Genomic DNA, 26090 nt, shown 5'->3' on the forward strand with positions numbered 1-26090 from the left:
CTGCATGTTTTGTATACGTTGCCGATGACATGGCCTATTTCCTCCTTAACTCCTTAAATGTGGCCTACTGATAGTCTTGCGTTGTCGACACGATGAGCCCTAAAACATAAGGAAAAAGAACAGAAAGTTCACATGAATGTGGTGAAGGAAAAAGAAAAGCCCTTCCACAGGACGTGGAGTCACTCAGTAATGTAGCTGAGGTGGTTCCACATTGTACTGCAGTAGAGCTCTCCAGGAGTCTCATTTATAAAACTGTGTGTGGGATCGTTACTAAAAGTGTACGTATGCCCAAAAGCCAAGGTTTGCGTGCGGCAAAAAATATTCAGACTTATAAAACCCTGCGTACGCACACCTCTAAGCAATCTTTGCTTTATAAATCACAGAGTGCCTACCAGTGTGCGCAGCTGAATCAGCTTCACGTTCCGCCCTGTACACGCCCCTTTTTAACCATAAATGGTCAATGCAAACAACCTCATGAATGCGATCGGCATATAAAACAGGCTCAGGTGCAAGTATTATGTCTTGTCGGAAACAATGGCAGAAGAACTGAGAAAAGCAAAAAAGCGAAATTTCAGGGAGGTTGAAGTGGAGACACGTGTGGGTGAGGTGGAGGCCTGAAAAGTAGTTTTGTCCGGCGGTCACGGGATTGTGATCACTAACAACAAAAAGCAGAGTGAGTGGCAACATGTTGCTGCAGCAGTGAACTCTGTCAGTGGCACGGAGCGCACAGTCCTAGGATTAAAAAAGAAGTGGTCTGACATAATGTTACATATGTTTATGTACCAATAAATCGTTATGGTCGCTGAAGACCCTCTCCCTCCGAATCCTGCCATTTGCATGGTCCTCCAGCAGTGCTATGGTGCAGCATTACGCACGGGGCTCACCGCTGTATTTATAAGGTTACGGTAATAAGACTGACCGAGAACACCTTGGATAATCCGTTTGTAATCACCCACGTAAAATGTTTTTGAACATAACCCCTTTTTAATGCCTGATTTGTCATGAAAAGCATCAAGAGGAGCGGACAATAATATAACGATTGTGATGAGGAGTATGTGGCTTGGTTTTCCGCACTTGGGATTTAATTGACATTTGATTATGTGTTTACAGTGTCACCTAAAAATATTATGTTATTAACACATGTTGGACAGATGCTTTATTCAATGCAATTGCGCCGTCAGTGGACAGTATGGAGTGACGGAATTAAATATAGAGAATTTTTTTCATTTCTATTCTAAGGAGATGTTTCTGGAGTTATAACGGAGTAATAACGCAGTTGACTTAAATTATTCTGATTACATAGATTTAACGCATGATACGGGTTGAAATTAACGCTATGCTAATGGACGATGATAAAACATAATCGTTCTTCTCCACATTGCACTGCAGTAGGCCTCAGTGGGGGTGCTTCTGGTCCAGACCCTGTCCAGACCTCAGTGGGGGTGCTTCTGGTCCAGACCTGTCCAGGCCTCAGTGGGGGTGCTTCTGGTCCAGACCCGGTCCAGGCCTCAGTGGGGGATGCTTCTGGTCCAGACCCGGTCCAGACCTCAGTGGGGGGTGCTTCTGGTCCAGACCCTGTCCAGACCTCAGTGGGGGTGCTTCTGGTCCAGACCCGGTCCAGACCTCAGTGGGGGGTGCTTCTGGTCTAGACCCTGTCCAGGCCTCAGTGGGGGATGCTTCTGGTCCAGACCCTGTCCAGGCCTCAGTGGGGGGTGCTTCTGGTCCAGACCTGTCCAGACCTCAGTGGGGGTGCTTCTGGTCCAGACCCTGTCCAGGCCTCAGTGGGGGTGCTTCTGGTCCAGCCCCGGTCCAGACCTCAGTGGGGGGTGCTTCTGGTCCAGACCCGGTCCAGACCTCAGTGGGGGGTGCTTCTGGTCCAGACCCGGTCCAGACCTCAGTGGGGGGTGCTTCTGATCCAGACCCGGTCCAGACCCACACTGAGGAGCCGGTTCCCAGAGGAGCGAGCGGGCCAGAACACAAGCGCTGCATGTGTCCTGTGTGTTTGTGGGGCTGAGGTGAACCCAGCCCAGAGCCATAACTCTGAGCAGAGTGGAGGTACTGTTACACACTTATTACACGCTAGATGTTTGGAGGCGCCGACGCTGGGACGCTGTTTCTAGGAGTATGGAGAAGGTTTTAAACTCTCGCATCAACAAAGGCGGCAGTGTTGAACTTTATGATTTTATTATTCTGATCTCTGATCGAATCACTTTCAAGTCAATGTGGAAAAATAAATCGTCCGTATGTAAACACTTTGCTGGAGTAATCGTATGTTTATGATCAAATAGGACATATGATCAACATAATTTATGTTGGACTTTATTTGGGTGGGATTAAGTCTGTAGGATTAGGCTACTGCATGCGTTTGTCTGTGAGTGCACACGCGCAAGAGAGTTGGTGTATTTATGCGTGTGTGTGTGTGTGTGTGTGCGTGTGCGTTTCCGTGTGCGTGTGTGTGTGTGCGTGTGTCTGTGAATTGAAGTGTGTACACACCTTTGGACCTGTCGGGCTCCTGTCTATTTATTGACTTCAGGCAGAAGTCTGTCGTTATTCACTTTATGGCTTGATCTGATTGATTAATATGCGTCAAAAGTAAAGCGTGTGGTTGCCAGCAACCAGGAGCCAGTACTGCCAGGCCTGCCGTCGCGCGTGCGTCACAGCCAATGGAAGAGCAGCGAGCAGTCGAGCCTTCATAAACCGACCCTCCGATCACGTGACTCCACACGATGGGCTCCGTCGGAGTTCGCGTCGACCTCCTCACTCTAGAGCTGCGCTACTGGACTATGTTGTTGTGCCGGAGAGCGAACGAACCCCCTTCCACATATTTTCCGAAGGACTCGTATCGCCTCTCGAGGTGAAGTGTAGGGATCTTGAGTACTGCCGCACCGAAGGTAAGCGCACGTTTTCCGATGTATCGATTGGTTGAACAGTATTAGTGGAGGTGAAGAGATTAGATCAGTGTCAGAGTTATCGTGCAGGAGAGTGACAGGCTGGGGACGGCTGGAGTGGGGCTTCCCCTATCACAGCGGCACGTTGGCCCAACACACGTCGGGCAGAATTTATGAATCCAATGGAGGGTAAAGCATTTGTAAAGGACACTGCATTTTATATAACTTGCTACTAAGTTGTAAGTTACCTTCTTTTCAGTCCTCACAATCTTCATCGGGCGCTGTCTACCATTTACCGGCCTGATTTAAGTAAAATTTAATCTTAATGACAGTCACATCTCAACTAAATAAAAGTCAAATTTATCATCTGCAGGGACAGGCTGGTTTGCTTCTTCGCTGCGTTCCTTTCTAAATGTATTTCTGCAGGGCGCATGCTGGACTGCAGTTCCCCAGGCGGCCGCAAGGAGGCGCTGCCCCACCCCTCGCTGCTCAACAACGCTTCTGTTTATCGTCACTTCGTTTCTGACTCCTTTAAGGCTTTCAAAGACTTTAAAAAAAACAAAAAAAACATTAACTCCATTGAAATGCACATGAGGATATTTAGACAAGACAAAAGCAGCTATTATTATTCTTATTATCTGTCATGTATAACTATTTATATACCGATAAATCAAGGTAGTCGGTTTAACAGTTAATAACTTAATCCACACTTATTTTAATGGATGCGTCCGAAAAACCGTAGTGTTGCGGCGTGCGTATTGATCTGGTAGGCTACTTAGAATCGCGGGAGCCTCCCGCAAGGATTGAAGTTACACGCTATAACGAAGAACAGGTGTGAGGTCTGCGGTATCAGCGGCCCTGGACGCGGAGCCGCGAGTTTTTCCATGAGCAGCGGGTGGGAATCCAGACCGCTGTTCCTCATGTCCAGATTGCGCCGACCTTGCAGAGCGGAGCAGCTGCATCGCACGCTCTCTGCATTCCAGCCTCCTCACACGTGGTTCACTTTCATTTGAGCCCCCCCCCCCCCCCGACCTAAAAAGCAGGTCGTGCAGCGAAAAGAGGAGCCGGTGCAAATTCTGTTGTCCTCAGACGTCCAGCACTGATGCATGTGGTGTCTGACGGCCTGCGGGTTGGTTCTAAGACGAGTCTTTATCAGGGCTGCGTTAGTGGCTGATCATTGGTTTGATTAGCAGGAAGGCAGGACTGTACTTGAGTGACCATTGGCTGCATCGTTCATTGGCATATCCAGTAAAGCCCTCAGTAAGACCAGGTTTGACAGAACCTTACCTCCAGGTTCTGTCAGAATAAGTTGACAGAACCAGTCAAACTATGGTCTGTCTCCGACCATAAGGTGAGAGAACCGGTCAATCTCTCTGGTCTGTCTCTGACCAAAAGGGGACAGAACCGGTCAAACTCTCTGGTCTGTCTCCGACCATAAGGTGACAGAACCGGTCAAACTCTCTGGTCTGTCTCCGACCATAAGGGGACAGAACAGATCAAACTCTCTGGTCTGTCTCCGACCATAAGGTGACAGAACCGGTCAAACTCTCTGGTCTGTCTCCGACCATAAGGTGACAGAATCAAACTCTCTGGTCTTTCTCCGACCATAACTTTGCTTTGCTTCCCTCTCAGGACCTGGAAGGAGAGGACCGTACCACAGCTCTCCACCGGCCCCTCTAGAACCCCTCTAGAACCCCTCCAGAACCTGAGCCATCAAGGCGGCGGAGAACGCACACCGCCCGCCGGAAGCCCGCTCGGGGATGGTCGATCACCTGTCGTTTGGCGAGGAGACCTTCCTGTGCTACGCCGGTCACCATGGCAACGGGCCGGCCTCGTCGCCCCCGCCGCCGGGCGCCACCGGGACAGACGACTCCGTCTACCACCACCACCACCACCACCACCACCACCAGCGCCACCTCCAGGAGCTGACGCTGTTCTCCTCGCCCTTCAGCTCGGAGGACGACCTGAGCGACTCCAGCCCAGGCTCCTCCCTCTGCTCAAGCCCCGACTCTTCCTCCTCCTCCTCCTCCTCCTCCTCTCTGGGACACCTCCTCCTGGACTCCTCCTCTTCGCGCTATGAGGGCAGGAGTGGCAGCAAGGGGAGCAGCTCTTCCTCTGGGAGGGAGAGCCCCGACGCCCTGCTGGACCTCCTCCTCTCGCAGGGCTCGCTCTCCACCCCTCTGGTGAGCCACGGGGGCAGCCCGCCCTCCAGCACCTCCTCCTCCTCCTCCCCGCTGCTGCCCATGGGCCTGGCCTGGGAGGCCCGGAGGGAGCAGCGCCTCAGCCTCCTGTCGCAGGGGGGCAGGGAGGAGGAGGAGGAGGAGAGCTTTGTGCTCCCCGTCTTCATGGAGGAGCTCCACGAGCCCTCTGCGAGCCTCCTCTTCCAGCCGACCCTGGAGGAGATCGACGAGTTCCTGGAGGAGAACATGCAGGCGGCCGCCGGGAAGGAGGAGGAGCAGGTGATGGAGGAGGACGACGAGGGAGAGGAAGAGGCGGCGGAGCGGATGTCAGAAGACACCGAGGCTGGGAGTCCCAGGGCGTTGGCGGCGGCAGTCCTCCGGTCGGAGGAGGAGACCTCGGACCAGATGGTTCCTGTGGCGTGCGGCGCCGTCGTAGCCCGCTCCCCCGGGACCTCAGCGGCGAGCGACGAAGCGTCCGCCGCTGAGAGCGAGCCCTCGTCCCCGTCGGCGGCGTACGCCGGTCGTACCGCCCGCTGTGGCTCCGCGTGGAGCGACGGGGCCGCGGCGGTCGCCGTGAAGCAGGAGGAGAGCCTGTCGCCTCCCGCCTCCACGGACGGCTCCGACGCGTCCTCCACGGCGCCGGTGATCCTGCAGATCCAGCCGATCCAGATCAAACAGGAGTCCGCCTTCCCCCCCGCGCCGACGCCCAACCCGGCGGCCCCCCAGCCCTCCTCGGACATCAAGATCGCCCAGCTCCTGGTCAACATCCAGGGCCAGACCTTCGCCCTGGTTCCCCAGCTGGTTCCCCAGGTCAGCGTGGCCGGAACCGCGACCCCGGGAACCGCGGCCGTCCCGCCCTCCAAGTTCGTCCGCATCGCCCCCGTGCCGATCGCGGCCAAGCCGGCGGGGCCGGGCGAGGGCGGGGACCCGGCTGAGGGCTTCCTGTTCGCCAGCCACAAGTACCAGAAGAGCTCGGTGGCCGACCTCATCAAGATGCACAAGTGCTCGTTCCCCGGCTGCAACAAGATGTACACCAAGAGCAGCCACCTGAAGGCCCACCTCCGGAGGCACACCGGGGAGAAGCCCTTCGCCTGCACCTGGCCCAGCTGCGGCTGGAGGTGAGACTGTTACTATTACTAGTACTAGTTACTGTTAGTTACTATAACTTTTACTGTTACTTCTACTAGTTGTCCCTTCACCTGCACCTGGCCCGGCTGCGGCTGGAGGTGAGACTGTTACTATTACTAGTACTAGTACTAGTTACCATTACTAGTTACTATAACTTTTACTGTTACTTCTACGGCTGCGGCTGGAGGTGAGACTATTACTATTACTAGTACTAGTACTAGTACTAGTAATAACTAGTTACTTTTACTAGTTGTCCGTTCACCTGCACATGGCCCGTGCAGGTACACTGTTACTTTTACTAACACTAGTTGCTAGAGCTATTAAGTGGAGGGAAGACCAAAGATCACTATTACTAGTTAATGGTTATTATCACTATCTGGCCTTTGCCTGAACCAGTTGAGGATGGAGGTAAGACCGAGCATTGTTTACCAGTTACTAGTTACTAGTTACACATTTTCAGAGGATGGAGGTAAATACTCTCCACTCATGCTGCCAGCCTTAATAACTCTTAACTTAGTTACATGTTTCTCGCCTATCATAATATCCATTCACATAAAGTCATTGATTAGCGAACAAGATGGCTAGCATGTCGCTTAATTCTAGCTATCAGTTGCGGCGCTAAAGTATGTCAACAGAGGTCAGAGGTTAGCCTACGATGACCTAGTTTGTGGGGTCATCGCTATGTATCATAAAAAAACGGTTTTGAGGTTGTAATCTTGGTCTTCGATTGGGGAAATGACTCTAAAAACAAACTTTGACAAAGTTTTATGAGACTTTTGGCATTTTGTTTCCCAATGCGTCTGACACAGACCTAGAGGCTGGGGGAGTTTATGTTCTGTTTGCAGAGGCAGTAGAGGTTAGAGCTTACTAACTAACAGACTGGAAACTCACGCTTTTACTTTGAAATGAGGCTAACTATGGGATAATATTTTACCTTTACATATTGCAAAGTGGCCAATCCTTATTTGGAATAGAAAAATATACACAAATGATCGAACAAGGGCGGAATAGTGCAGGGTTCCCCCAGCTGAAAGGTTGTAGGTTCCAACCCCAGTCTGCACAACATTACATTTACATTCAGGGCATTTTGCAGACGCTTTTATCCAAAGCGACTAAACATAAGTACATTCATCAGAAGAAGGAAGACAACAATATATCGCTGTCTGTACAGTAAGGATTTTCATTGAACCGAATACCAAGCACTAACAGTAAAGAGACTAAGACTATTCTGCAAGGACGAAGAACATACCATAAGTGCGTAAAAGGGTTGTGTGGGGGTAGGGTGGCACAACCATGTTGGCATCCCTAGAGCAAGGTACCCCCTTACCCTGACTGGATCTAACAATCGCAGTGAGGATCTTTGAAGGAATGCGTCTGCTGAATGAGAGAAAATGAATATCGCTACAGGGGGTTTTGGGTTGAAATGACACTCATGTGCATGTAGGCAGCTCTTGGATGATTGATCAGACGACTCAGTGATGCCCCAGGGGGCCGCAGTGTGTGGAGGTGTAGCGGGGACCAGGGTCCGGACCAGGCCGGTCCCAGCCTGCTATCTGCGTGTGTGTGTGATAAGATAGGAGAGCGTTTGAACTGCAGCGGGACTTTGAGCCCTGGGAGGAAGGCCTCTTGTTTACCCCTCAGTCTGTTAACTCTGTTAGCCTGCTGTCGCTGCTGCACGCACACGTACGTCACACAAACACACATCCATGCACGCACACACACAAACACAAACATGCACGTGTACAAATATACACAACCGCACACATGTTTTATGCACGCCCCCACAGTCACGCACAAGCAAACATAGATACACGCGTGCACACTCACACAAATATGAATGCACGCACACACACACACACACACACACACACACACACACACACACACACACACACACACACACACACACACACACACACACACACACACACACACACACACACACACACACACACACACACATATAACACACACACATAACACACACATGTAACACACACACATAACACACACATGTCCATGCACATATCCAACCACACACATATTTTATGCATGCCAACACACACACTCGCACACAAACACACACACACACACACAATACTTATTGTGTGTTGACATCCGGAATAAGTGTGACTGATTTAATCTTTGAATAAATGGCCTCACACCAGTGTGTGTGTGTGTGTGTGTGTGTGTGTGTGTGTGTGTGTGTGTGTGTGTGTGTGTGTGTGTGTGTGTGTGTGTGTGTGTGTTGCTGTTTATTATGTACTATTATGCACCTATAGTTTTTTTTATTGCATAACATAATACTATGTGGGCAACGAATCGATCTTACAGACAGACAGCCAGGGAGACAGACAGACAGCCAGGGCGGCCGACCGACAGACAGAGGTCTGCTGAAGATTAGCACCATCTTCTCCGCAGCCTCTCGGCCGTCAGCCGCTGGCGGGACACAGCAGCCCCTCTGTGAGCACTGACACGTGGAACTGTTTGGTAGAGCGTCAACACCCACACGCACTCAGCTGAGAACCAGAACCAGAAGAGGTTCTGCGTCTGAACCTCCAGGGAGCTAGGGGTCCGACCAGGTCTACGCCTTCACTGAGACCCCCCATCGTCCCTCCTAGCCCCACCCACCCCCTCCTCCATGGTGTGGAGACACAGTGAGAAGGGGGGGGGGGGGCAGAGGGGCGGGGGCTAGGAGGGCATGGATCCCCTCGCTGGAGGCTTTCGTCCGCAGCGCTTATCACAACACGCCTAGCGGTCTGAGAGCCTGGAGAGAGGAGCCTGGAGCAGGACGCCCTGGGCTATCAGTTCTGCTGGAGAGAGAGCCTTGTGCGTGTGTGTGCGTGTGCGTGTGTGTGTGTGTGTGGGGGTGCGTGTGCGCGTGCGTGTGCGTGTGTGAATGCGAGCAGGTGTGCTCAAAGGGGGACGGGACGGAGAGAGAGAAGTGTGTTTGTGTTGGAGAGTCAGAGGGCGATTGAGAGAGTGCGAGGGTGTTTGTGTAGGTGTGTGTGCATTTGCGTGTGCGTGTGCATGTGTGTGTGCGTGCATGCGAGCCGGTTTGTGTCGGGCGGACTCTGAAAGAGCAGTGTATGACCCAACAGGCCAAACCCCAGTTTTTGTGAATGGTTCTTAAAGGAGCGCACCCGGCAGGTCGCAACAGGTGCTGATCCCCGCTGTTACAGTAACATATGAAGACGAGTGGCAGTTGGCCGCGCTTTTAATAATCTCCCGAACAACGCGTCGTCCCGTGTCTCAGCTTGAACATGTGTACAGCCTCAGCTCCAGGCTCTGACACGCGTGTCACAGCGTGTGTGTGTGTGTGTGTGTAAGCGTGGGTGTGGGCGTGTATTTATATCCCTGTGTGTGCGTGCATACGCGTGTATGCATGTGTGTGTGTGTGTGTGTGTGTGAGTGCGTGCACGTGTGTGGGTGAGGGGTGCTCGTGCACGTTGCAGCACATGTGTAACTGGGCAGGCTCCAGGGATACAAGTTTGGTCGGGTGTGTACGTTTGTGTAAGAAGTACTTTTGGAGAATATGCTAGTGTTTAGGCCGTCCCTCTTAAAAGGGTTCTGCGTTGCACCCCAAATGTCCCTTCAGGCCTCCTACAGAAAGACGTCTATAACCCCTACCTGCTCTTTCATGAGTATGTATTTCACTGTAAGCAGCTTTGGAGTGAAGCTCAATAACTGCATGATAATAGAAACTAATTTTTTTTGTGACGTTTGAGCGGGGCCTAGACCCAAAGCCTACAGAGTGTTAACCTAAAGCCCTTTAAACTGCACCAACAAGACATCATTCTCACAGTTTGCCACAATCTTCTCAGAGGTGGTACTTGACTGTACAATTCACATGATCCTTCCATCAGCGGTCATCAACGGGGCTTGAACGCTGGCCTCAAGAGTGCTAGCTCACAGCTCTCTCCGCGCCCTCGTGGGTTGTGACAGCGATGGTCGGATGTTATCGATGACAGCAAGATAGACATGATGGTATTATGTTTAAAACTTGCATTATGGTCAAAACGAAACAAACCTCAGCAGGAATTGAACCCCAGGTTAAGTAGCAGGAATTGCTGCGACTTAACCTTTGAAATATTTTTTTTTGGGATCGCTGTTACCACGGCGATTCATCTCGTTGTGAGCCCATGGATATATTGCACACACGCACGCATATGTATTTATATATCTATACAGTATATAGATATATAAATTACTGTGTGTGTGTGTGTGTGTGTGTGTGTGTGTGTGTGTGTGTGTGTGTGTGTGTGTGTGTGTGTGTGTGTGTGTGTGTGTGTGTGTGTGTGTGTATAAGAGCACTACCAATACTTGGCTTTGAGGACCCATGCATACACATCTCCTCTCTACATTAGAGATGTCACAGACCGTACGGTACGCAGCGCCGGTCACCATACTTGAGCAGGGAGAGAGGCGGCGAGGAGCAGATATCAACCGCTCAGCAGACACACAGATACCAGAAACCTCCGCTCTCTCGCGTGACTCAGGCCTCACGCCAACCGCAGTCAGACAAGTCAAGGCCGGTGATGGAGCAACAAGAAACCATGAGATCATCACACACACACACACACACACAGACGCACACACACACACACTCACAAACGGTGTGTTCTTGTTAATCGCTACATAATACAGTTAATTCCCCCCCCCCCTCCCCCCCCGCTGTAGTAATGTCGTAATGACAACAGTTACCGTAGTAACGTACAAATAAAGTTTGTAAAGTGAATCAAACTGGAACTGAGCCACGCCCCTGATGATGAAAACACATGCACATAGACAAAAAAGTACACGCATACACCCACATGCACACGTTCACGCTCACACACACACACACACACACACACACAGGCTCGATCACAGACACTCCATCATTCACTCACTCACTCAAACGCACACACACGTACACACACACATACACACACACACACACACACACACATGCAAACACTCACACACACACACACACTCACTCGCTCTCGCTTTCTCTCACCCCTTCCTGTCTGTTGATCCTTTCTCTGCGTTCTTCTATCGCGCGTTAACGTGATGAACCCTGACGTCTTTACACCTCCGTCACATATCACACTCATTCACACATTCACACAGTCTCACTCACACACCACCCACACACACACTCACTCACACACACACCACAACCACACACACACGCACTCACTCACACGCTCATAGAATCACACACTCAAACACTCACACGCTCTCAAACACACTCTTACAATCACACACTAACACACTCATAGACACACACACACACACACACACACACACACACACACACACCCCAGCCCTGATGTGTGTATGGTACAACAACATGGTCTGACATGTTTGAGTTGTGTAGCATGTTTGAGTTGTGTAGCATGTTGGAGGTGTGTTCCGTGTTAAATGTGTGTAGCGTGTTTCAGTTGTTTAGCGTCTGTGTGTGTGGAGCGTGTTCGATGTGTCTAGCGTGTTTCAGTTGTGCAGCTTGTGTGTGTATGTGTAACCATAACCTGCTGTTTGTTTCTGACTGGTTAATGTTCGACCAGCACAGTCGATCTGTTGTTTCTGTACAGCAGAATCTGAATCTGTCAAAACCCCCAAACCATGTGATCCCCCAACCCCACCAAACACACCCCAACACGTCCCGCCTCCTCGCCCACCCCCCCGCTAACGTTCCCTGCCCCCCCCCCCCCCTCCTTGTGCCCAGGTTCTCCCGGTCGGACGAGCTGTCCCGCCACCGCCGGTCCCACTCCGGGGTGAAGCCCTACCAGTGTGTGGTGTGCGAGAAGAAGTTTGCGCGCAGCGATCACCTGTCCAAGCACCTCAAAGTCCACCGCTTTCCACGAAACAGCAGGACGGCCCGATCCGGAACCTGAACCCCCCCCCCCCCCCCCCCCCCCGCCCGGGACAGCCAGGACACCCCCGGCACCTGACACCCGACCCGGACCCAGGGGCGTGCGTGTGTGTGTGTGTTTGTGTCCGGGGCGAGAGACACAGAGCGCCAGAGAGAGAGAGAGAGAGAGAGAGTGTGGTAACAGTACGCTGTCGGTCCACCTTTTCTGTTCCAAGGGATCGTTTGCTGGACGTTGTGACGTCAGCCGCCAACCGTGCCGTGTGTGCTTTTGTGCGTGTGTCTCTGTGCGTGTCTGTCTCTGTGTGTGTCTCTGTCTGTGTGTGTGTGTGTGTGTGTGCGTGCGTGTGTGTCTCTGTGTGTGCGTTCGGCATGTACGCGTGACGCATGCTGGCGCTGCTGTGATAATTTATTGGGTGGCGAGGTCTCTGGGGGGGGGGGCGCAGAGTGTCACGGAGACCTGAGCCGCCTGAACTGGGACCAGCAGCATAAGCTTTCCCCCCCGTCCCGCTCCTCTCACGCTGAATCACGTGAAGCCCCGCCCGGACGTCCTGGGGTCCTACCCTTTGGTTTGTGCGTTCATCATCGTCATCCTCATGAACTCCTTCGGCAAGGCGAGGACTTTTACTTTGAAATGTGGGATCTATTGAGAGGATTCCTCTCCAGAGTCAATGATGCACCCACGTTCCTTAATCTTCAACAAGCCGGGCGGGTTGCCAGGGACGACCAAGGAGCTCGGACGTGACCCCTGACCTCAGACAGGTGCAGGAGACAACACCAGAGTGGCTAGCTTGGGTTAATGTTGGATTATTGCCCACAGTCCCGGGCTGCGTCGTTATGTAACTCTGTTGACGGCCGGTCTGGGACAAACAGACTCTTCTGTTCCTTCTGTTCCTGGCTTGTTCTGGTGGGGGGGGGGGGGGGGGGGGGGGCGGGTTAAAACACTCTGACCCTCCCCTCAAATGTGCCCCTACGACAGAGACAACAGCGTCACTAGTCCTCTGGAACGGGCCAGTGGTGTACAGTGTAAAGTGCCTTCCGGAATACCCCCGTAACGGAAGGAACAGTTCCTTCCTTGAGAGAAGGCTGAGGGTGACCCCTGTTCGATGAAAGGTGCCCCTTTGCTGACTTTCCCCACTGCCCCTCAAATATGTGTGCACGCCACTGCTGATTCTGAAGGGTCTGTCCTGTATGGGAAATAGTGTTATTAAGTACTGTACCTGGATAGGACTGTTTGATGGATTGAGTGGAAGAACACACGATTCCATTGCTAAGAATTGCTTTTTACTTTTCGAAATACATCACCATGACAATATAGTTTGCCTGTTTCTCTCGAATTTTAACTGGAATTTACGAAATGTTGGGGCACCATCTGGTCCTAGAAAGGGGCAAATGTTAACGTACATCTCATTTCAACTAATATAAACACAAGTGTATCTTTCCATTTAGCTTTTATCCAAAGCGACTTACAATAAGTACGAGTGTCAGTTCCGAACATAACAAGCAGATCTTTCCGAACATCAGTATTTAGTTCCGAACATAACGATCCGTTCTTTCCAAACACGAGTGTATAGTTCCGAACATAACGACCGCAACTTTCCGAGCACGAGTGCATATTTGGGAACATAAGGAGCGGATATTTTGGAACGCGAGTGTATCTTCCTGAGCCTGATGAGCATCTATTTCTAGACACCAACAGTAGGCCGTGTGTTGCTCTGCCTCCCAACCAACACATAATAAAACTCTTACGGTTCTCGCCCAAACCACACCATTTCATACCTTCCACTGGTCAGCACACAAATGTTCTCAGCTCTGATGTGGGTTCCAGTGACGGCTTATGATTAGGATTTTTTTTTGGAGTAATAAGTGCTTTTAAAAGGCAACTATGCTAATCTCTGGGCGATTACGCTGTAATGCTTTGTGGAGGAAGACAACATGGAAGGTGTTCAGCAAGCAGAGTGCTGAGTCATCAACCGTCTTCAAACCTCACATCTGTCCCACATTAGATCAACTCTCATCCAACAGATCATTTGAATGATGTAGGCGGTGTGTGTGTGTGTGTGTGTGTGTGTGTGTGTGTGTGTGTGTGTGTGTGTGTGTGTGTGTGTGTGTGTGTGTGTGTGTGTGTGTGTGTGTGTGTGTGTGTTTACATGAATGTGTTTGAACTTGTTATGCATGTGTGGGTGTTTTTGTTTGTTCGCACTTGTCTTTGTGTGTGTGTGTGTGTGTGTGCGCGCGCGTGTGCGTGTGTGTGTGTGTTGGGAGAACCAGTTGGATCAAAATGTCTGGGCACTAAATGGTTTATCGAATGACACCAGACTATGTTGTTTCCACACTTCTTAGTAATAGGATGAACAAATGCTTACCCGTCTCCTATCACCAACCCTAACCTAGCCTTCCCTAATCTTATGTTGGGAGGTTAGTCAGCTACTGGGTACACAGTAATCCATCAAGGATTAGTGCGTTTCTAAACGTTGTTCTTCAACCATTCCTCAGCCATTTCTGTAAAACCCGAGCCTTAATCAGCCAGTTTCATATAAAGATATGAAATATGAGCAATTGAATGTACAGTATGTAAATACCAAAGAAGACGAAAGCTGTGATCTCTGCAATTGTGTATTTCTACAAATGTGTAAATGAAGTGTACATAACGTTATAATTCGATATATTATAAAATGCCAGAGCTTTATTTTTTGTAAGATGTTTTTTGCAGCGTTTTAATGTGATCACATGTTTCATTATTCTGCAATCATCTGACAAAGAAAAATCTGCCAAAAAAAATCTATTTGTGTGTCGTATTTGTTCAAGAAATCCATTTGCAAATAAAAACTCTAAGAAAAAAAGTTTGCTGTTTGATTTTGCAACCCAAGCCTGCAGAGCGGAGCAGAAGCGCAGCGTTCGGTTCACCTTCTCCTTCTCCTCCGGCTCTCCCTACCAGCAGGAACCGGGGCCGGGCTAGGTTCCACCCCCGACCAAACACAGATCCACTATTGGAACCACTCCTGTGGCGTCCGCGACAAAGCAGTATTCAGGGAGGAGAACCAGGGGAACGTAGAACCAAAGAACCCAAAGTATGAGGGAACAAAGAAACAAATAGTCTATAGAACCAGAGAACGGAACCAACAGTCTATAGAACCAGGGAACAGAACCTAGAGTTCATAAAACCAGGGAACAGAGAACCAACAGTCCATAGAACCAGGAGCCAAGGGAGAACTGAAGAACCGGGATCACCGCGGAAAAGACAAAGAAACAACTAAAGACGAAGGGAACCAGGGGAACCGAGGGATGAGAGAACCAGGGGTACGAGGGATGAGAGAACCAGGGGTACGAGGGATGAGAGAACCAGGGGTACGAGCGAACCTGAGGGGAGCTGTAGCTCAGGCCAGTTGCAATACTGGGGGGGGTCTGCTGGGACTCGGTGGTCTCCTAGCTCTTCTGTCTCCGGCCCAGTCTCCTAGCTCTTCAGTCTGCAGCCCAGTCTCCTAGCTCTTCAGTCTGCAGCCCAGTCTCCTAGCTCTTCAGTCTGCAGCCCAGTCTCCTAGCTCTTCAGTCTCCAGCCCAGTCTCCTAGCTCTTCAGTCTCCAGCCCAGTCTCCTAGCTCTTCTGTCTGCAGCCCAGTCTCCTAGCTCTTCAGTCTGCAGCCCAGTCTCCTAGCTCTTCCGTCTGCAGCCCAGTCTCCTAGCTCTTCAGTCTGCAGCCCAGTCTCCTAGCTCTTCATTCTGCAGCCCAGTCTCCTAGCTCTTCAGTCTGCAGCCCAGTCTCCTAGCTCTTCAGTCTCCAGCCCAGTCTCCTAGCTCTTCAGTCTGCAGCCCAGTCTCCTAGCTCTTCTGTCTGCAGCCCAGTCTCCTAGCTCTTCAGTCTGCAGCCCAGTCTCCTAGCTCTTCTGTCTGCAGCCCAGTCTCCTAGCTCTTCAGTCTCCAGCAGCCAAGTCTCCTAGCTCTTCAGTCTCCAGCAGCCAAGTACGCTGCTCCTCTCCAAGCCGGCCCAATGTGCTGTTACTTATATTTGTTGTCACTCTGTGGTTAAGGCTGATTGAATGAAATGACAAAATAATGCGCCGTCTTTCATGTGCAAAGACAAAGAGAAAACGCTGGTGTGGCGAGGAATGCTGCCGTGAGATTTGTACCACATGGTGAAACCTCACGGAAAATATTCTCTCCTTTTCCTCTCAGGTCTGCTTCTCCCTGACCTGGTATATATCAAGCTGCCACCTTCCTCCGCACGCACAAACACACACACACACACACGCACACACACGCATGCGCACACACCAGCGGGCACACACACACGTGCACGCAAACTCGTACACGCACATGCACACGCACGCACGCACACACACACACACTCACACACACCGTGTTTGCTGACTCATGGTGACAGTTCGGAGTTGCATAGCGGCGCCCAAAAATGTGAGAGCAAAGGAGATTTGCATGCAGGCACGATTGAAAACGTCCGCCAATTATTACCTCAGCCACTACTATTACAGCGCGCACGCACCGCCTTAATCTGAACACATCCAGCGCTGCGTGTGTGTGTGTGTGTGTGTGTGTGTGTGTGTGTGTGTGTGTGTGTGCGTGTGCGTGTGTGCGTGCCTGCGTGTGCACGTGAGGTTTGTTCCTGCATGCACTATGCGTTGAGAAATGATTCAGGAACAGCAGTCAGGTTTAACGCGTCACATCTGGAGCCAAGACCACCAGAGACCTGAGAGGCCAGACCCCCGCCTGGGCCCTGAAGTACTGAATACTCTGAGTTAAGTAGGACATGGAGGTCTGCTGTAACTGTGCTCTGGGCCCCGTCTGAAGTCTGGTTTGTTAAGCTGGGGCCTGTTTAAAATAAGCGTCATATATAGCTCCAAATTTGCATAGTTTGGGTTCTGTGCTGAGTATGAATGTGCCACAAACACACACGTATGTACGAGCGCACACACACTGGCGTGCAGGAGTACACACACACACCCACAGATACGCATACATGCATACAAACATACACACAAACGCGCGCAAGCACACACACACACACGTAAATCTATGTTTGCCATGAAGGCATTCTGAGGGTGAGTTTGTGTGTGAGTTCCTGCGTGCACTGTGCGTTGAGAACTGATTCAGGATCAGCAGTCGGTTTTAACGCGGAGTCGAGACCACCTGAGAGGCCAGATCCCCGACTGGGCCCTGAAGTACTGGGTACTCTGAGTTAAGTAGGACGTGGATGTCTGCTGGTACAGTGTGATTGGGGCTCCGTCTTTGTTCGACTGGGTCAGTGTAAAATAAGGGTCATATATACCTCCACATTTGCATAGTTTGGGTTCTGTGCTGAGTTTGAAAGTGTCACACCAAACACACACACACCAACATACACACATACAGACATGGAAACACACACACGCACGCAAAGACACATACACACATACATACACACACGCAGGGATATGGTTCCAAGTATTCATGTCAACATATATGGGGCGCTGTGGCTTAGATGGTTAAAGCGCCTGTCTAGTAAACAGGAGATCCTGGGTTCGATTCCCAGCAGAGCCTTTTAGAGGAGATGCAGTAAAGGGGACAGGACCATCGATCTCTAGATTCTGAATAATTACATAATAAGTGTGTATTGGGGCTCTTCATATAGATCTTTGTACAACAGGTTGCCTGAAGGATTTCTTGATTAGACAACAGTTGTCGTCTAAAGTCTGAATGTCAGGCTACGGCCGGCGTGATCTGGGCTCCGTCTAAAGTCTGAAATCGAATCGAATTAATTTTTAGCCAATGGTTCCCCGGTTGCCAAGCAGAAAAGTACATAATTTCGCCAATCAGCGTCGTCGAATTGTATGGCTTGTGGGCGCTCAAAATATAGCCCCCAACCCAGTGCACCGTCCGCTGCACGTGACCTCGCATTTGCCATTACCTCAGCGATCAGCAACACGGCGACTTTGAGTACTGCTACCAGTGTTTCCCTGTGAATTCAACTAGCCCCGAATTCAGTTAAGTCTTTGCTTATGAATCCCTTCGAAAGAAGAACATTTGCAGAAAAGTAAAAGAACTCGGACCAGAAAAGCCAGAAGTGAACATAACCCAACAAGCAAGAGAAAAGGATAGAGCCTACAAGAGAAGTTTTTCCAGAGTTTGGTTCAGGCTTGGCTAACTAGCTGTGGGTATGCCAATGCAATTTTTTGCTTTCCTTGTATACATTTTAAAACAATTAAGTGCGTGTGATAGTTCGTGGACACAGACAGGGTTGAAAGACCTGAAACGCCGTCAGAACGGATAAAAAAAACACGAGCTAGCAAGAGTGCATATGAACAACTGTGTGAAGCTAGCCATGCTAGAGGTAAGCAACTTCTATTTATTCCACTAGCCTAGATGTATTTGTGTTTGTTTGCACATTTTTGTATTCAGAGTTGACATTATTAGACATACTATGCATACTGTATATCTACTGCTGGAGAATGCATACATTGTACACACACACACACACACACACACACACACATGCAGTGATAGAGTTGCAAATCTACATGTGAATATATGAGGGGCGCTGTGGCTTAGATGGTTAAAGCGCCTGTCTAGTAAACAGGAGATCCTGGGTTCGATTCCCTGCAGAGCCTTTTAGAAGAGTTGCAGTACACAGTAAAGGTAAAGGGGTTTCCCCTGATCCCTGACTGAGAAACATAAAACATCTCTGTGCTGAAATTCTCAATGAATGACTTCATATGTAATCGAGCTCTTCACGTAGATCTATGTTTGCCATGAAGGCATTCTGAGGTTGAGTTTGTGTGTGTGTTCCTGCGTGCACTACGCGTTGAGAACTGATTCAGGATCAGCAGTCGGTTTTAACGCATCAAATATGGAGCCGAGAAGGCCAGATCCCCGACTGGGCCCTGAAGTACTGGGTACTCTGAGTTGAGTAGGACGTGGATGTCTGCTGGTACAGTGTGATTGGGGCTCCGTCCAAAGTCTGCTTTGTTCGACTGGGTCAGTGTAAAATAAGGGTCATATATACCTCCACATTTGCAAAGTTGGGGTTCTGAATGTGTCACACACACACACACACACCAACATACACACAAAGACACATACACACATACATGCACGCACGCACCGATAGAGTTCCAAACATACATGTCAACATACATGGGGCGCTGTGGCTTAGATGGTTAAAGCGCCTGTCTAGTAAACAGGAGATCCTGGGTTCGATTCCCAGCAGAGCCTTTTTGAGGAGGTGAAGTTAAGGTGGTTTCCCCTGACTGAGGACCATCAAACATCTCTAGATTCTGAATAATTACATAATAAGTGTGTAATGGGGCTCTTCATATAGATCTTTGTACAACAGGTTGCCTGAAGGATTTCTTGATTGTGACAACAGTTGTCGTCTAAGGTCTGAATGCAATTGCTTTCCTTGTATATTTTTTAAAACAAGTGCGTGTGATAGTTCGTGGACACAGACAGGGTTGACAGACCTGAAACGCCGTCAGAACGGATAAAAAAAACACGACCTAGCAAGAGTGCATATGAACAACTGTGTGAAAGCTAGCCATGCTAGAGGTAAGCAACTTCTATTTATTCCACTAGCCTAGATGTATTTGTGTTTGTTGGCACATTTATTTTTGTATTCAGAGTTGTCATTATTAGACATACTATGCATACTGTACATCTACTGCTGGAGAATGCAGACATTGTATTTTTCCCATATCCCATATTTATGCTTTTTAATTATTACTGTAAGCTTTACTAAAAAAATAACTTGTAGGAGTATGATGATTTTATTGTATTGTTGAACTGGGACAGGTTTTCTGTGGTTATTATTTCATAGGTCTGTGACACCATTATGAGCCATGCCAAGGAGAGGTTTTCTTTCACAAAGCATCTCATCAGTGCTACTCTGTTGCAGGGTGACTTGTTCCCACAACACAGCAGAAAGTTCCCAGATTCAGTGCTGGAAACCACGGTGGATGCCTGTCCCATGTTGGACAAAGCCCGACTTAAAACAGAACTGTCCCTGATCTACGAGCATGTGGACTTCCAGGGCTGCAGTGGACCACCGTCTCTATTACAGGTTCTAATGGGAAATAACCTGCAAGACACATCCAGCAAAACTGTAAGTCTTCTCAAGATCCTCATCACCACACCAATGTCAACAGCAGAATTAGAGAGATGCTGCTCCACCTTTAAAGAGGATAAAGACTCCTTATGGCACAAGATCGCCTCAATGCTCTGGCTATGCTATCTATAGAGAAAAAACTCACACGGGACATTCCAGATTTCAATAAAAGGCTTATTGAGAAATTTGCCAGTCAGAAAGACAGACGAGCAAAGTACCTATACAAGTAAGAGTTTTCCAAGAGTTCTCTTACTAGTCTCTCTCACTCGCTCTCTCGTCCCCCCCCCCCCCCTCTCCCTTCCCGGGAGGTGGACACTGGTTGCAGACCCTCACTACCCCCCCACCCCCCTCCTTCCCTTGAGGTGGACACTGGTTGCTGACCCTCGCAACCTCCCCCCACCCCTTTCAAGTGTACTGTATATAGTTCTCTGCAAGCCTATGGTGGGACCAGGCCTTCAGTGTACATACTGTATATAGTCCTCTGCAAACCTATGGTGGCATCAGGCCTTCAGTGTGCATATTGTACTGTATGTAGTCCTCTGCAAACCTATGTCGGTATCATGCCTTAAGTGTGTCTTGAACAACCACATACAAAAGTTTGCACATTTACCGTATTTTCCGGACTATACGTCGCTCCCGAGTATTAGTCGCATCAGTCAAAAAATGCTCCATGACGAGGAAAAAAACATATATACGTCGCATCGGTGTATAAGTCGCATTTATTTTTAAACATTTAAACAAGAACGTTTAGTCTGGAGAGACTGAATAAAATTGCAATAGCAATATAGGTGTGTCGGTCCCACTCGTAGTTCTGAGAGTATACCGAATTCAGTGACACCGGGATTCCACCGGACGGGTATGCGCCGCGGTCCTAAACCTGAGCGCACGATCGGGAGGTGGAAGTTGCGCTCACAAGTCCAGCGGAGGGCTCCAGTTTTCGCCGGCCAAGTCATGCGCTGTGATATGTGTGACAGCTATGTTGCACAACATTGCAGATAAGGCTGGGGTAGCTTTGGTTGAACCGGAGGACATTGAGGACGATGACGACGAGAATATAATTTATTCGGTGGTGCAGTAGGCTTGCAGCGTTCAGTTGTAGGCCTAATGAATGACGGTGCCATCTTGCGGCCGAAGATTATGTACGCACAATTTTGGCATATAAGTCGATTCGAAATATAAGTCGCAGGGCAAGCCAAACTACAAAAAAACCGCGACTTATAGTCCGGAAAATACGGTACATGAATTTTGTGGAATTCATATTTCATTGTATTTGTTTTGCATTTGTCTAAATGCATACTAATGCAGACTGTAGATATATTTATGAGTGAAGTTTACCAACACAATGGCTTGGCCGTAACACTCAACCATTATCTCTATCTCTATCTCTCTCTCACTCACTCACTCACTCACTCACTCACTCACTCACTCACTCACTCACTCACTCACTCACTCACTCACTCACTCACTCACTCACTCACTCACTCACTCACTCACTCACTCACTCACTCACTCACTCACTCACTCACTCACTCACTCACTCACTCACAGAGAGAGAGAGAATGTTACCTTGTGTGTAATTCACAGTTTTTGTTGATGTATCTACACTCTTAATGTTGCTGATTTCTACAAGGCAAATAAATTAACTTAAAACTTAGTTCCCTGGCCCCATTCGTCTTTGTAAGTAAATGTTCTGTTTTGCCTTTATTATTTTGTCAGAATGCACCAGAATGCTTCGTTTTGTTTGTGAAAATCACAAAAAAATCTTCTTGGGGACAATGCACCCAGACCCCCCTACAGGGGTTTGGAATGCAAACGTTCATGCAACCTCTGCAATCTTTGGTTATTTATTTATTTATTAATTTAGCTATACTTTAATAGTATTCTTTCTGTTCAAATCTGTTCAGTGTTCCAAATTATTTGTTATTAAATGTTACATTAAGTCAATTATTATATTAGTGTTGTTTAAAAAAAAATGCTTTTTAAATAAAAAAAATCGTGAGATGTATCGAACCGTGGGTCAAAAATCGTGATACAAACCGAATCGTGAGTTGGTGTATCGTTACAGCCCTAGTAATCACACACACATTTGCATGCACGCACACACGTAGGTACAAATATCCAAATCTACATGTGAACATACATGGGGCGCTGTGGCTTAGATGGTTAAAGCGCCTGTCTAGTAAACAGGAGATCCTGGGTTCGATTCCCAGCAGAGCCTTTTAGAAGAGTTGCAGTACACAGTAAAGGTAAAGGGGTTTACCCTGATCCCTGACTGAGGACCATAAAACATCTCTGTGCTGAAATTCTCATTGAATGACTTCATATGTAATCGAGCTCTTCACGTAGAACTATGTTGGCCATGAAGGCATTCTGAGGTTGAGTTTGTGTGTGTGTTCCTGCGTGCACTACGCAGGATCTGGATCTGGAGCCGAGAAGGCCAGATCCCCGACTGGGCCCTGAAGTACTGGGTACTCTGAGTTGAGTAGGACGTGGATGTCTGCTGGTACAGTGTGATTGGGGCTCCGTCCAAAGTCTGCTTTGTTCGACTGGGTCAGTGTAAAATAAGGGTCATATATACCTCCACATTTGCATAGTTTGGGTTCTGTGCTGAGTCTTAATGTGACACACACACACTCACTCACTCACTCACTCTCTCGCTCTCGCTCTCGCTCTCTCTCTCTCAGGGATAGACTTCCAAATCTACATGTCAACATACATGGGGCGCTGTGGCTTAGATGGTTAAAGCGCCTGTCTAGTAAACAGGAGATCCTGGGTTCGATTCCCAGCAGAGCCTTTTAGAAGAGTTGCAGTACACAGTAAAGGTAAAGGGGTTTCCCCTGACCTCTGACTGAGGACCGAGTGTATGGTCATCTAAGCTATATTTCCCCCGCAACATCAGCAGTGGGGCTAGCAAAAATGAAGCTAAATATGCTCACATTGGCAATTGTATTGGTTCCGAAACATCTTCTTGATCCTACAATGAACTTACCATTTCGGTTGAGCTACGCCTGGTCAGTGTGTTTGCACTTATAAATAAAATATACAATGTTTTTAATCGTGGGGCACTGTGTCTTGTAAACAGGAAATCCTGGGTTTGAATCCCAGCAGAGCCTATGTGGGGAAATACAGTTCACAGTACAGGTAAAGGTGTTTACTCTGATCCCTGACTATCAAATATCTCACTTTGTTTAAACTCTGAATAACTGACATAAAAAATATGTAATGGTAATATTTGTGCAACAGTTTGCAATGAAGGGGTCCTTGATTGGGCTCACATTTGCCTGTGCGTCCAACTTGAACGGAGGGGTGGACAACTGTTTTAAGGGTTGTAGTTTACTGTTCCCTAATTATTAGGGTTTGGTTTCTGGTTCTTAGGTTTGTTTTTACTATTAGTTTCCAATTGTATTATGTTTTGGTTTTAGTTTTTGGTAAGGGTGTTGCTTTAGGGACGGGGTTTTCTATTTGTGCTTGGTTTTTAGTTCTAGGGTTTGGTTTTAAGGTTAGCGTTTCCTATTTTGATTCGGTTTGAGGGTTTGCTGTTTTACGTTTTTGGATAGTTTTCCCCAAAGGTAAAGCTCTGAAAAAGAATGGAAGTTTACGTTACGTCACGCTACGTTATCAATACATACAACAGTGTGATGAAATTATTAGCAAGGCCCTCCAACACTGGAGTTTGCACTAATAAATCAAATATACATGATATTAATCATGGGGCACTGTGGCTTAGATGGTTAAAGTGCCAGATCCTGGGTTCGAATCCCAGCAGAGCCTTTAGAGGAGATGCAGCACACAGAAAAGGTAAAAGGGTTTACCGTGATCCCTGAGACTGACGACCATCAAACATCTCACCTTGATTGATCACATTTGCATGTGCAATCACTTGAAATGAGGGGTGGCCAATTGGTGTTAAGGGTTTCGTTTAGGTTTAAGGGTTGGATTTTAGTTTAGGGTTTCCTAATTTCTAAGGTTTTAGTGTTTGGTTTCTGGTTCTTAGTAGGGACGGGCATAATTAATCGATGCTCGATAATTGATCGTCAAGAAATGCGTCGATCAATTTATATTGTTATCGATCAAAAGGACGTTGTGTTGCATACTGTGAGTCTTGAAGCATTCAATTGAATATCACTATGTGGGAGAAATACCACCCTGCCGACTGGTGGAAAGTGAATGGAAAAAGGTTCCCCAGGTTCCCCACCTCTGCATCCCCGCAACCTCGGTCCCGTCAGAGCGGGTGCTTTCTGCTGCTGGACTGACAGTTACAAGGCTGCGTTCGCGTCTGACCCCCGAGCATGTTTACATGCTGATATTCCTAAACAAAAATATGTAGGCTGGAATTACTGTATGCTATGGACAGTAGGGACAGTCACCACAGTATGTAAGTCTCTCTTTTTTTTCTTAATGTGTTGTCTCTCGCTCCGCTTTTCTTTCGGCTTGGTGCCTCTTGGAGTCGTTACATTTTGCTAAAACTGTGATATTTTAGCAACAAGTTCAGCCTTATATATGTTCAATAAGGTATTGCTTTTAGATAGACTAGTTCATGCAATTGTTTGTAAATGGGTGGCTCATCTTTTTGTTGCGAGCCTTTTCCGCGCGCCGGCTGCAGCCTATAGGCATTATATGTCTGCCTTTTTTCCCCCCTTTTTTCAAAACAGTTATACAGTTTAATGCCCACTTTTAGCCTACTGCCTTTGTTTAATTATTGTTGTCCGATAAGTTGGCTACTTATTGTAATTGGAATAGGCTACAGATTTAGTCTTGTTGAATCGTTTCCAAACCTTTAAGAGCGCCTGTAGGCGCATTGTTCGGACTTTACGAGCGCCGCATAGGCCTATAACCTATAATGCCTGTATTTATTATTTTAAAACTGTTAAACAGTTGTAGGTCTTCAAGTTAACTGTATTTTATTAATGTTGGCCCATACATTATTGTTGGAATAAAGATTTCATTGATAAAAACATCCTGCATTTTGTATTTTCTACCAACGGGAATTTCAATATAGCCTATAGAAAAAAGTTAATGATTAATCGATAATTGATCGATAACTCTAGCGATGCTCGATCAAGGACATTTCTTCAAATGCCCATCCCTAGTTCTTAGGTTTGGTTTTACTGTTAGTTTCCAATTGTATTATGTTTTGGTTTTGGCTTTTGGTAAGGGTGTTGCTTTAGGGACGGGGTTTTCTATTTTTGCTTGGTTTTTGGTTCTAGGGTTTGGTTTTAGGGTTAGCGTTTCCTATTTTGATTCGGTTTGAGGGTTACAATGAACTCACCAGTTGGGTTGAGCCACGCCTGGTCAGTGTGTTTGTACTAACAAATCAAATATACATGTTATTAATCATGGGGCACTGTGGCTTAGATGGTTAAAGCGCCTGTCTAGTAAACAGGAGATCCTGGGTTCGAATCCCAGCAGAGCCTTTAGAGGAGATGCAGCACACAGAAAAGGTAAAGGGGTTCACCGTGATCCCTTACTGACGACCATGAAACATCGCACCTTGATTGATCACATTTACATGTGCCTACAACTTGAAATGAGGGGTGGCCAATTGGTCTTAAGGGTTTGGTTTTCGTTTATGTTTAAGGGTTGGATTTTAGTTTAGGGTTTCCTAATTTCTAAGGTTTTAGGGTTTGGTTTCTGGTTCTTAGGTTTGGTTTTACTGTTAGTTGCCAATTGTATTATGTTTTGGTTTTGGCTTTTGGTAAGGGTGTTGCATTAGGGACAGGGTTTTCTATTTTTGCTTGGTTTTTGGTTCTAGGGTTTGGTTTTAGGGTTAGCGTTTCCTATTTTTGATTCGGTTTGAGGGTTTGCTGTTTTTGTTTTAGGATAGTTTTCTCTAAAGGTAAGGCTCTGAAAAAGAATGGGAATTTATGCTACGTCACGCTACGTTATCAATACATACAAAAGTGTGATAGCATTATTAGCAAGGCCCTCCAACACTGGAGGCGTTAC

The 26090-nt window shown here is 48.2% G+C and overlaps 1 protein-coding gene and 6 non-coding genes across 7 annotated transcripts; all 7 read left to right on the forward strand.

The window, feature by feature from the left end:
* Positions 1-2618: 2618 nt before the first annotated feature.
* On the forward strand, positions 2619-12963 carry LOC130386503 (Krueppel-like factor 15). The gene is made up of 3 exons (XM_056595452.1): positions 2619-2891; positions 4521-6186; positions 11910-12963. Exons 2-3 carry the CDS (start codon positions 4649-4651, stop codon positions 12076-12078), a joined length of 1707 nt encoding a protein of 568 aa, XP_056451427.1. The 5' UTR covers positions 2619-2891; positions 4521-4648; the 3' UTR covers positions 12079-12963.
* Positions 12964-17510: 4547 nt separating this feature from the next.
* trnat-agu (transfer RNA threonine (anticodon AGU)) lies at positions 17511-17584 on the forward strand. Its single transcript has one exon. It is a non-coding gene; the product is annotated as a tRNA-Thr (tRNA).
* Positions 17585-18577: 993 nt separating this feature from the next.
* Positions 18578-18651, forward strand: trnat-agu (transfer RNA threonine (anticodon AGU)). The gene has a single exon. It is a non-coding gene; the product is annotated as a tRNA-Thr (tRNA).
* Positions 18652-19181: 530 nt separating this feature from the next.
* On the forward strand, positions 19182-19255 carry trnat-agu (transfer RNA threonine (anticodon AGU)). Its single transcript has one exon. It is a non-coding gene; the product is annotated as a tRNA-Thr (tRNA).
* A 3033-nt stretch (positions 19256-22288) lies between these two features.
* On the forward strand, positions 22289-22362 carry trnat-agu (transfer RNA threonine (anticodon AGU)). Its single transcript has one exon. It is a non-coding gene; the product is annotated as a tRNA-Thr (tRNA).
* Positions 22363-22864: 502 nt separating this feature from the next.
* Positions 22865-22938, forward strand: trnat-agu (transfer RNA threonine (anticodon AGU)). Its single transcript has one exon. It is a non-coding gene; the product is annotated as a tRNA-Thr (tRNA).
* A 2546-nt stretch (positions 22939-25484) lies between these two features.
* Positions 25485-25558, forward strand: trnat-agu (transfer RNA threonine (anticodon AGU)). The gene has a single exon. It is a non-coding gene; the product is annotated as a tRNA-Thr (tRNA).
* Positions 25559-26090: the final 532 nt, after the last annotated feature.

Source organism: Gadus chalcogrammus, chromosome 1 (assembly GCF_026213295.1).
Source record: "Gadus chalcogrammus isolate NIFS_2021 chromosome 1, NIFS_Gcha_1.0, whole genome shotgun sequence".
Lineage (NCBI taxonomy): Eukaryota > Metazoa > Chordata > Actinopteri > Gadiformes > Gadidae > Gadus > Gadus chalcogrammus.